We start from the raw sequence: 12,965 nt of genomic DNA, 5'->3' as shown, positions 1-12,965 counted from the left end.
TAACGGTGCCCACAGATTTGAAGACACCCTGCACCGCTCAACAGAAAACTGACTTATTGGTAAAACAATAACTGACAATATTTTTATTGAATTTTCATTGGAATTTAACAGAATCATTTCCTGAAAGTTTGATTCTTTTCTTCACACTATTCAAAAGTTGTTACTTAAAATATTTATAGAATTTTGCTCAAATATGAACCCAGACACTAAATAGGCTTAAGAATGACCATCACAGAGTTTTGGGAAAATGTAGATGGTGGGGTCAATCTTACTACTTGGTAAACTACTGTGTGGTATATTGCCCTGCTGGAAAAACTAAGGAAGAAGCTGAGAGTCCTCAAGGACTAAAGAAAAAGGAAGTACATTGCCAAGGACCCCACCTGGCCTACAAATGAATACAGCTGATACAGTGTCTCAGGGCGTTTGAATACTTCAATTAATTTCCCTTTCTATAATAGGGTCCATGTTTTATAATCCTGTCTTATTTCAGCACTGTGTCTATACTATAAACAGTTCCAGTCGCTGCCTTCTGTGCAGTCACATACATGTAGTTTATTTATTTGGTTTTATTTTATGTTAGTTTTGTTTGACAGTAGTCTATAATTGTATATGGACTATGTGTACTATCATCAGATTCTGTTTGATAACGCTGTATTTTGCAGAATTTGAGATAACTTTCTTTTGAAAATTCATTTTTAAAAAATGGGGGGAGGGGAATCAATTACTTGTGCAGTTCCAGGAGTAGCTGAGAATGGAGATGACTAACCTTCATTATTTTACCTTGCAAGGTACACTGATCATTTAAAAAGAGACATTCTCTTCATAATTTTGGGAGCTTAGTCCCCCCAGAAATATGTATTCTTCCCTTGTGCTATAAGAAAGGGAATGAGTTAAGGGACTAAGCAGAAATCTTTGTGTTTTGAATTTGCTGCCACAGGCTTGAAATCCATTATTCCTTACAAAGGGATACAAATTCTAACAAACCAAACAATTATTAAAGAATGTTAAAAAATCATTTTCTTCACTAACAGAGACATTTTAGTTAACTGGCTTTTGTTAAAAAAACATTTCTAATCCACCATCAGTGGGGAAGAGTAATATAACACAAACATATCACAAGGCAGGTCATATTATTATATTCTGGCCAGAGCAAAGGGATTTACACCACTTTACAAACAATTGCTGAAAAAGTGTATACATGTCTTTCACCAAAAACATGTTATCAATCAGATGTTCTGAGGCAGTTTTGACTTGATTCCTATGACTTCATTAATATCTGAGGTAAGGGGAGGCAGATGTAAAACCATCCTTTGGTTAAAGAACTTGTGTTCCACGGGGAAAAGCCTTTTCTTTATTTTTTTAACATGGACAACAGAATCTCTGAACTGTTTCTTCTGTTGAATGCAGAAAACAGCTTCAGTGTGAATTTGTGCCACCCTTAAACCAGGGTTGGGATGAAGAAGGGGACATGAATTGAGCTCACACTCAGCAAGAACAATTCCCACAGCCTTTCACGCTGTTGATGATCTCTTCTTGCAGCTTCTTCCTTTCCTCGTCTTTGGACAGGTGATTGGTTCTCTCCTCCCACCTTTCGTTAGTATTTCTGTTCAGCATCCTGCTGCTCTGCGTGTGCCACATTTCATAGTAGAGGCTGCTGGGACTGGTAAGGAGATCTATATGCCTGCCACGCTCTGCAACTTTACCCTGTTTTTTTTAAACAACAACATGAAGTTGGTGATCAAAACAGACTCGAGCAGGAAGGAACAAACAGTGCACATATAGCCACCCTGATTTTGAATAAGGAAAGAGCACCCTTGGCTACTTGTGTATACTCTGTTTTCTCCTTTCTTCCATGCCCTTCTTACATCTTAGCTCATCTATAATGTTGCCTCTTACTTGTCTTCTCTATAAACCAAAAAGTTCTAAATACTGCAACTTTTCCTCATAGCAGTCATTCCACACACCCCTGATCATTTTGTTTGCTCCTCTTTGAACCTTTATGAACTTGACAATAACCTTTTTGAAGTGAGGTAACCAGAACTGCACACAGTATTCCAGAAGTGGTTGCGCCATAGATTTATATAAAGGAGTTGTGCTATAGACAGCTTATTCTTCATTTCCTAATGATCCCTAGCATGGAATTTGCCTTTCCCACAGCTGCCACACCCTGGGTCAACATATTTATCAAGCTAACTGCTATGACCCCAAGGTCTCATTTCTAGACAGTCACTGCCAGTTCAGGCCCCATGAGCGTATGTGTGAAATTTAGATGTTTGGGCCCTGACATGCATCACTTTACACTTGTTTACACTGAACTGCAAAAGTCCTTTGGGAGCTCTTCACAATCTCTTTAGGTTTTAACAATCCTAGATAATTTAGTATCAGCAAACTTGGCCACTTCAATCTCTCTCTTAACTCTAGATTGTTTATAAACCAGTTAAAAAGCACAGGTTGCAATATTAATGCACTTTCTACACCTCTCCATTTGAAGAACTGTCCATTTATACCTACTCTTTGCTTCCTGCAGCTTAACCAATTTCTGAACCACAAGAGGACTTCTCTTATTCCTTGGCAGTTGAAAGCTTTTTGAAAGTCCAGGTACATTATTGTTAACCAGATCATCTTTATCTATATGCTTGTTGGTACTCTCAAAGTATCTGATAGGTTCATAAGACAGGACTTGCCCTGCTGGCTCTGCTTCATTACAACTTGTTCTTCTATATGCTTGGTTATTTTATTTTTAACCACAATTTCTACCAGTTTTCCCAGGACAAACATTAAGCTAACCAGGCTGAAATTTGCTGGATCCATCCCCATAGATACTTAAAAAAAAAAAACTGGTGTCGGAAGTACATAGAAGAGAGACAATGGGAAAAGATGGCTGTCCCACACCCAGCACTCTGTTGTAAAAGATTGGTGGTGGTGCAAGGCACTTTAAAAGAAACTGGGATGCTATTACTAATTGTCTCATCAAGGAAAATCACAGAAATGAAAGCCACTCCACTAAAACAGAATCTGTTGGATCCAAAAAAAAAAAAAGAGGACACATGAACATGGGAGAGAACTGTGTATGAACAGCTTAAGGTTTTCAAGTGATTTTCCTTGCAGCCATTCCCACCAGTGAAGGAACAAACACTCTTTCACTTTATTTCCTGCACACACACACACACCCTATATTTGGGTGCCAGGCAGAGACAGCAGACTAGCATAACTCTTTTGCAGTACATATTATTCAAACAGGCCCTATCCTGCCAGATAGTAATTCTAAAACGAGCAACAAAAGTGCATTTGGAAATTTGAAATGAAGCATTTAGAAGTTCTCTTCTCTAAATTCTTCTGCTTAACTCATATATTTAATAAGAGGAACAACACGGAAGTTTAAAATAAGCAACACTGAAGAATTCATTGTTGAACCGGAAACTATAAGAGCCACTTAAAAAAACATTTTTATCTTGTTACTTTCCTCCAGAATTTGTTGATTTTCCCCCACCTCTTTTTTTAAAGTCAATTGGTCTTTATTTTATTGAATTTACATTGCATTTTTTTAAAAAATAAGTGGGTGTGGGACCCAAAGCAAAATGAGTGCTCCTTTTGGGGTCCCCACCCAGAGGCTTTCCAGGGATACTCCATTTCCCTCTCCTAACCCTGATTTTTTGTCTATCATGTCTCCCAACTCCAACAGTCAACATTTGTGACTGCTGAGAATGTTTGGTCCTCATCAGGCTGTTTCCCCTCACCCACCTCAGTTTTCTTTCTGAATCTATTTTTGTTACTTCTGCAAACCTCAGTGTCCCCCTTGAGTCTGATGATACCCCCCCTTGTGCACGGAACTGGCATTTGGACAGTGGAGTCTGCTGTTAGCAAATACGATGCAAGTTGCCTTGGATAGTTTTGTGGAAATGTGGGTTACAATTTATTTAAAGCAAGGGGGGGGAAAACCTAGAGATTTTGCAACAGGGTCTAGTGTATTAAATTTCTCATTTAGTGAAGAGTATCTTGCTGCAGAAGAAATGTCCACAGGGATGTGATCTTATTGTCAAATTTCTATTGAATGGCAAAACAATTGCAAGCTTTTGAAAAGTAGTCACATTCCTGGTACGCTTTCATGTAGATGCACATTAGAAATACAGCAGAGTAAGAACAGAACAAATGCACTAGGGTTTATGAAACACACAATGCTTCTTCCACCACCACCAAGTCACCCAGTGAAACTAAGTAGGCAATATTACCAGTTTGCTCCTATGTCCTTGAGTGTATGTGAAAATGCACGCACACTTTCAGATATTGATAACTGATGGAGAGTGTGTTTGTAGTGAAATGACCTTAAAGAAAGCTGGGCTATATTCTTTAGCATGACTGGATTTTAAGAAAGATTGCATAATTCCAGAGAGAAGATTACAAATTGTGTACCTTCGAAAGACTCACACCCAGATTACTACAGCAACTTTCTACCAGGAAGTTGGGTCTCACCTGATCCAGGACAATGATTTCATCTGCATCAACCACTGTTGACAATCTGTGTGCAATAAAAATGGATGTTCTGTGTTTCACCACATCCCTCATGGCATTCAAGATGTTCTGTAAGATTAAAGATATGTGAAGCATTGAACATTTTATGCCTTTCAGGGCAGAGGGACCATCTTAAGAAAGCCATCAAATGAAAATAATTTAATCACTTGTTAAGAAGGGTCACCAGCAATTCCAAAGTTACTACATAAGAAAGAGGTGACTAGTTTGAGAAACAAAAGTTCAAGGATTCAGGGGTTAGCTACTTTGAAAACTTCCAATACTGATTATTACAAAAGTTTTTCCAGTCTAGATACCCCATCAGGGGCTTTGCTGGGCTTCTAAATCTAGTTTCTAAATAAGGGTAATGTGCACCTGGGGGGGGGGAGCATTTTTGCTTCCTTTAGAAAAGCAGTTCCTTTAAAAATGAACTTGGGCAGCACAAGACATACATTTTGCTACTTTGCTGATTGCTTGGTGCACACATTGGCGGGGAAAGACGTGAATTTTTAACTTGATGCTTTTAAAGTGCAGCTGTGTTGTGTAAATATTCAGCTTCGTTTGACAACCTCACAATAATTATATCAAAATGAAAAGGCAAGAAGTAGAACATTCACTAGAAATTCACATTCCAATCTGTGAATAGAATCCAATGAGGTTACTCTTGAAAGGTATATATTTTAACTTACTACACACTAGAAGGGACCATGTGCTTCAACTGACTGCCAGCAGGCTGGCAACCTTATGAGTGGAGGTCAACAGGTTATTTACTTCAAGTAATCTAAAGTGAACAGAGACACTTAGCAACCAACAACTACGTATTTGCTATAGACAGGATGATTGGTTTAGAAAATTATTGTTGGTGCTGAGATTTCTGTATTTAACAGTTTCATAAGTCTGATGCAGTTGCTACAGTAATGTCATGACATGTGTGTCACAACATCTTGATGTTTTACAGCTTTGCTTTTGAATATAAAGTGATACCAGGCCAGAGATCTATGTGCACCCAACCTGTATTTCAGTTAGGATGCTCCACAAAAAGGTTTTGCAACAAGAATTTACAGGAACTATTTTTATGAATGTTAAGTAGCAACAATCTATTTCCCTTTCATATCACACTGAGCAGGACAGGTGATCCCAAGTACGGTACTTCACAGGATACAAGAGATTATGCTGGAACCTATTTAGAACAGGTCCCAACTATTTCTGCATCCAGCTCAAGAAGGGTTGCACCCAACTTCTGGCCTTTGTGAATTTGGTAGAGTGGCAAAGCAGGATTGTATAAGGATGAAGCAGGAAAACTAATGTGTTCTGTAGCTTAATTTACCTCTTCTGTAATTGAATCTAAAGATGAAGTAGCTTCATCATAGAGGATAATGGGAGGATTCTTCAAGATTGCTCTGGCTATAGCAATTCTCTGCTTTTCTCCACCTGAAAAGATTAAACAAACCCACTGAGGGTTATTTTTACCCTTGAATAACCCAACACCAGCACATTTTCTTCACCCACCCAGTGAAATGTCCTTTGCTCCTTCAAAGCTATCAAAGACTCCAAGCAACTCAGATGAAGGCTATAGTTTAAGTATAATCAAACAACGAACAAAACAAATGCAGCATTGGAACAGCAAGTCTTATCAGAATGAATGAGACATTCTTCTAGAAAAGTCATAACATACAATCAACTGTCATTCCATAGCTAAGCTACTATTTAGGGCTGCATTCAGACAGGGTTTTCTGAGTATCAGGTGGGCTCATGCAGTATGACTGACAACTGCAGGTGATGCGGAAATTTTGCCTCTTAGAGGAGCACATATTAGCAAAAACAGCATCTATTTTAGAGTCTATTCCTGCACAACACACATGTTGCCAGTTAAAGCTGGGATCATAAAGACTTGGCTATAGAGGAACCAGATGTATCCAGGGTGCATTTTTCCCCCAATTCACTAAGGTTACCATTAGGCCAACTTTTCCATGCCACTTTGGATACAAGTTGTGCTATTTTTTATTTTTAAAAATACACCCATTTGGGGCTTTAGGGGCACTGCAAGTAATTAATGGCTATATATGCATCTGCCTTCCTGTACTGCATTTCAAAGATTTGACAAGGCTTCCATTTAATTCTTTCATATTCCTGGTGATATGACCTCCTAACTAACACTGACTTGTTTTAGCAAACCACTTTAGGAGGATAATAATCTCATTTCACTTTGAGCCTTAAGTGGCTGTGCTGAAGCTGAGCAATAAACAGAAATTGAACTATTCACCCAAGATGAAAATTCTGCTTTTCTCCCCCTTCATAACAGCCTAGTCCGAAGTGTGTTGCATTTTTTACTGCCTGTATTTGAAAGAGTATGCAATGACCACATAATGCATAATGGCCTATTTCCCCATGTCTCCTCCCATGTCCATTTCACATTCTATGCATGTCACTCTCATGACAAAAAATTAAAATGTGAGAAGGATTTCTTTAACACATAATTGCCCAGACAGCACTATGTGGAGCTCAGCATGGGTTCATAGAACTCTTGTGCTCAAGGGTCAATTCAAATGTGACCCAATGCCTCCATGGAAAGTTATTCTGCATAAGAAATTGTATTGACCATATGAAAATGGCACCCATTCTTTTTGCTGCATATACATGCACTGCTAACAGATTGGATTCCCAACACATACATCTGAGAATATTGTGCAAAAGTTTCTTATTTGACAATCTCATGACACTTTGGTAGTCTGATTGAAACATTGTGTTTGCCTAAAAAGCGTGCAGGAGGTTCGTGGATTTCATCCCTGCCCTGTACCCCCCCCCATTGCTCTAATTATGGTTTAGTATTATGTCATCAAGGCTAACTGTGGCTAATGGTAACTAGATTTCCGTGTAACTAGGATTCTGCGTACCTCATTTCAAATGGTTACAAATTGGGTTTTTTAAAATAAAACAAGGGTGTTTTTCTCTGCAGCAATGGTATAACATGAAATGCAGTCCTTAAACATCTGTTTTCCTGGAAATGCAGTTGCTGTGTATTGCTCTCCCCATATCATATTGCAAAGCTGTTAATTTATAACTGCAGTTTCTATGCTTCAGATCACAATTAAATTCATCCTTACTCCATCTTCAAATCCTCATGACTGAAATCCTACAACATTCTGAGTGTGCAACTCCTATAAAATTAGTGCCAAACATACAAAACTACACAAAAGACTGCAGTCATTATTGGCTGTGTTCTGTCCAAAATAATTTCACAGGTTCATATTTTCAAATAAATCAGGTGTTAAGCACACTGTTTAAAGGTTTAAACCTAACAATAATGAAATGAAGGGAAAGATTCATCATTATTACATAAGTAGTAAATGAAGAAAGCTTTACTTTCATTATATTTAAATACCACATATGAAATACAGCAACAACTTTCTGACACCACATATTACACCCCCATTGCATGTGACTCTACTAACAGGATCACCAGACCTATTAAACAGGTTATGCAGGGTGGTTTGGCTTTAAATTACATTACATCTACAGAAGGTGGTTATTTGATTAACCAATTTCCTAGAATACCTTGTTTCTACATTTTAACTAAGATTCAGAAGGTGGGATTTCTCCCATCTGGAAGACCTATTGTCTCTGGTAGTAATTCCATTCTGGAACCTTTGGCTAAATTTGTAAATTGTTTTCTGTTACCACTCATACCTAAGATTCCGTCATACATTAGGGACTCCATGGATTTCATTCAACAATTTGAATCAGTGGTAATTCCTTCTGATTCTCTCCTGGTGACTCTGGATTTTAAATCTTTATATACCTCCATACTTCATGAGGAAGCCTACACCTGTGTCAGACTCTCTAGAACAACATACCTTTTGAAATCCTCCAAAACATTTTTTTAATGGACTTATTAGACATAGCTTTGGAGAACAATTTTTTAAGATACAGATACCTTCTATCTTCAAGCGAAGGGTATTGCCATGGGTAGTCCCATAGCTCCTTCCATAGCCAATTTATTTATGCCTGAATTTGAGCATCACTTTGTGTACTGTCCTAATAATCTTTTTGCTTCAGATCTGGCTTTCTATCTAAGGTTGATTGATGATATCTTTTTGATTTTTAAAAATGCCAATAGATATCCTGCCTTTTTATCTTGGATGAATCAACTACTGCTAAGGTTACCATATTTTTTTCAATGAATCAGGGGACACTTTTCAACTTCCTACTAAATAGATGGGTTTTGTCAGGGGACTGATTTGTAAATCCAGGGACTGTCCCCGGGAAACGGGGACGTCTGATAGTCTTAAACGACTCTTCTCATTGGTGTTTTGACCATAACACTTCTTTACATTTTAAATTGTATCATCCATACAATCTCAAACGTAACCTATCTTTGGGCCAATTTTTGCAGAGGAAAAGGAATTCCCCTACGTGTACAACGAGTGGGACGTGAGCTAGAGATTGCCCTGGCAAATAGAGGATATCTCCAGCATATTATTCATAAAGCCCAAGTGAAAGTAGATGCATGTGACAGACGGGACATTCTTGTACTCAAAAGCAAAATACCACAAAAACGTATCACCTGCTCTTTTGAATTTAGCCCACAGACGATGGAGGTAAGACAAATCATAAACAGATACTGGGGCATTGTATCTCATATTGTGGGTTGTGATCTCCCTCCCTTGATATGGTTCTGCAGAACCCACAATTTAAAAGATTTTCTGGTTCACAATGATTTTAAAAGACCACAGAAAATTTCTCATCTACCATTGGGACACTTTTAAGTGTGGAGGCTGTCTAGCCTGCAACCAAGCTATTGGAATGGCCTCTTATCTTGTCCCTAACAGCTCTACGATTCTGAAATCGAATGGGTTCACTAACTGTGGCACCCAAAATGTGATTTATTTAATCTAATGCACTTGTCAGTTAATATGCATTGGTGCCATCACCTGCCCTGTTAAAGCTCGTATTTTAGAACACAGATCCTGCACTAGAGGCAAAATCAAAGAGGATCTACTGGTTGAAAACTTTATTGAACAATAAAGTTGTTGTGATGACTTTTGCTTTTTTGTTGTAGAGCACATATCATCAACTCACTCCACTGGCATTACTTTCCCAGATGGAAAGTAATACACTAGTAAAGTAAATACACTAGTTCCACATTAGAGTTCGCAGGAATCATGTAATTACATGCAGCTGTGTTTGTGGACTTTCCACTGCTATGTCTTTAAATTTGTGGGCCCTACTCATGTTTCCCAAGGAGGTTTAACAAACTGAAGGACATCGTCCTGTTTCTACAGTGGTACCTCAGGTTACAAACACTTTGAGTTACAATCACTTCGGGTAACCCGGAAGTAGTACCTCGGGTTAAGAACTTTGCCCCAGGATGAGAACAGAAATTGTGCAGTGGTGGCAGCAGGAGGCCCCATTAGCTAAAGTGGCACCTCAGGTTAAGAATAGTTTCAGGTTAAGAACGGACCTCCGGAATGAATTACGTTCATAACCAGGGGTACCACTGTACTACAAACAGATTCATTACTTAAGCAAGCAAATACTTGCAGATATTTTAAAAACAAGTGGATTTTAAAAGAGCCAGTTTCCTTTTTAGCTTATTCAATTTTTGAGTTTTAATGAAGTCACTGTTCTTTTTATGTTGAAAGGATGTTCACCAGGACTACTGTAGGAATACTGCATATTAATTATATGAAGTATGCAGCATTAGCTTCCTCCAGTTAGAGAAGCAAATCTCCTGCGGCCACTACTATGCTGTGGAAGATGGAATCTGTTTCTTAGAAGCCTGAGAAACCCCACAGTTTCCATTACATTGGGCTCAGCATCTGAATAGGGCTATTATTACTATTATTACTACTACTGCAATTGAAACACAACATTGATATTAAAACGATGTATTGTGCAGTATTAAAAACCATTAAAAACAATTTACACTGTTGACATGGGATAGAATTTATTTCACACTGTACAAAGATCAATGTCCTTTATTTCAGGTTCATCTATCTCAAACACTTTAGAGCCATGTAGTCATAAATCCCCCCCAAATATGTAATAAAAACTAAGCACTCTAGCCTCCTTCTGCCCACCAATCTATGAAAAAACAACAACGACAAACCAAGCAGAGTGGTGCAAATAAAAGCAATTCTACCAGTATTGCATAATATCTACTTACAACAGAATGCTTCCCTCCTTAACAATGTATTTTTAGGGTTTAATGCCAAAGAATCCTAGAGATATTATCCCACAAGACAAATAGTCACTGTTTTCTTTAACATGAAAACAACATGTCTGATATCCAAGAAATTCACAAAAAAGCTACCGTATATTCCGGTGTATAAGACGACTGGGCGTATAAGACAACCCCCGACTTTTGAGAAGATTTTCCTGGGTTAAAAAGTAGTCTTATATGCAGGAATATACTGTAAAAGGCCAGTGCTAAGGGGCAGAGGATAGGGATAATGGGCTCCCAACCCAGCACCATTTATCATCATTCCCCTTAAGCCCAATTCTGACATTAAATCCTCACATTTACACACAGCCAAACAGCACATTACTAGGACCATAAAATAATTCCAGTCTTTAATTACTTCATTTTCAACATGACCTCCTAACATAGGCTAGTACTGTATTTATTATAGAGAAGTTGCACATTTACAGCCAATCCTTTTTACTCAGATCAGATGTACTATGAAATATCTTTATACTTGCCTAAGACTAAAAAGCATACATTTTTCATTCCACAGAGCAGCCATGAATCATCTAAATTCTAGTTAAATATTTTGTTGAACACAGCTGCATTATTGGCCACATTACATTTTGGGAGTGGGGAGGAATGAAGAATAATGGTAGCTCTCTGCTCTCTATACCACCAGCTTCTAATTGGCTTCATGGTCAGCGCTGGAATTTCAAGGCAGCTGGACTACCGTTTAATAATAAACTCGGCATTTACCTTACTGCACAGCAAGTCAGCTTACCAAAAGCTGGGGGGAGCTACAGACTCTGCAACAAGCCTGAGGCCAGCAGAAAGACTGGAAACATGGAGAAAAGTTGCACATTTGTCAACCTACCTGACAGCTTCAGACCTCGCTCTCCCACTTGTGTGCTGTACCCATTGGGCATTCTGAGAATAGCATTATGGATTCCTGCCAGCTTTGCAACGGCATAGACTTCTTCTGCAGAGGCATTCATGTTGCCATACAAGAGGTTGTAGAATATGGTGTTATGGAAGAGAACAGAATCCTAGGACACATGCAAGCAGAACAACACCTCTGAAAACATGAAATGCCAATTGACAAGTCAGAGGGTTTTCTGAAATGCCAATAGTGAATTGTCTGGAATCTTTCACTAAGCCCCTTCAGGCAACAGCATTTCCAGTGACATTTTAATGAGGGGTTAAAGATGCTGCAAGGATAATTCTCCTCCAGGAAAGCAAAAGGGGTGTGTGTGAGACAAGAGCGAATAGATAATTTCTGTTGTTTTGGCAGAAATCAGAATGATTATATAACTTAAGATGCAGCACTGAAAGCTCATGGGGCTAGCTGAAATAGCTTCATTCACATTCTGATACTACTAAATTATCAGAGCTTCCTAAACCATGAAAACTTGGCATTTTTTCACTTTATTTACAATATTTGAATTCTACCTTTATGCTGCTTAAATGAAAGCAGGTAAGATAACCAACAGTGTATGATACAAAATCACATAGAAATGAAATCACATTAACAAATGGATGGTAAGATGCATAAGGGCAAAAATACAAACTAAAAACAGCAACATGTCAAATAAATTTGATCTATGATGATACCTGAAAAACATATGCAAGAAACTAGCAAACATGTCTCAAAAGAAGACGTGAGTCTCCAGTGGAGAGACCCAGATTCTGTTAAGTACCTAACCACAGAGAACAGAGGTACTTCCAAGGAGGCTTTTACTGATGGGCTCTGCAACTCTCTTTTTTGGAGAAGTCCATTTAGGCCTCCTCTATGATGGTGGTTAGCTCTTTTATCTCCTGTTGCTTCTTTTTGATGTGTTTTATGACCCTGCTTTCTTGCTTGTTCTTCTTCTATATACTATTATGTAATTTATAGAATTATTTTATTTTGTGCTTTATCTAATTTGCCTTGGGCAGCATTGTGTGGAATGGTGGAATAAAAAGAACTCACTCAAAAACTTCATTTAAGATTCTTGAAATGGACAAAACATACTAGAAAAGTGAAGACAAGAGCTGGACACAATTTCTATTTTCTGTCTACCAAATATTCTTATTTTCCGCATCACTGGTATTTTTAGTGTTTTTGTAATAAATATACGTAATACGTTTTTTAAAAGTAGTAATCAGTAAAAGCTGGAAGGCCTTATGTCTCCACATGGGCCTGCATGTATTCCTCTATTCATCAGAGGCCCTTTGGCTTCCCCCACCATCTGAGGTGGCTACTAGGTGGTCCCCTGGCTTTGGAATTCTCTCC

The 12,965-nt window shown here is 38.3% G+C and overlaps 1 protein-coding gene across 2 annotated transcripts in view; it reads right to left on the bottom strand.

Annotated features, from left to right (window-relative positions):
* Positions 1-1,059: 1,059 nt before the first annotated feature.
* The window catches only part of ABCB7 (ATP binding cassette subfamily B member 7), a 47,193-nt gene continuing 35,287 nt past the window's right edge, over positions 1,060-12,965 (bottom strand). Inside the window, exons 12-15 of one of the 2 annotated variants that reach the window (XM_035113544.2) lie at positions 11,568-11,739; positions 5,834-5,937; positions 4,471-4,578; positions 1,060-1,704 (exon numbers count right to left, since the gene is read on the bottom strand). In XM_035113544.2, coding sequence (XP_034969435.1) covers positions 1,486-1,704; positions 4,471-4,578; positions 5,834-5,937; positions 11,568-11,739 — 603 coding nt within the window. In that variant the 3' untranslated portion in view covers positions 1,060-1,485. The remainder of the gene's footprint in view (positions 1,705-4,470; positions 4,579-5,833; positions 5,938-11,567; positions 11,740-12,965) is intronic. The other variant, XM_035113546.2, reaches the window with a different exon arrangement.

The sequence above is a fragment of the Zootoca vivipara genome, chromosome Z (assembly GCF_963506605.1).
Source record: "Zootoca vivipara chromosome Z, rZooViv1.1, whole genome shotgun sequence".
Lineage (NCBI taxonomy): Eukaryota > Metazoa > Chordata > Lepidosauria > Squamata > Lacertidae > Zootoca > Zootoca vivipara.
The sequence above is the reverse complement of the archived record's forward strand: the minus strand, read 5'-3'. Positions and strand labels throughout refer to the sequence as shown.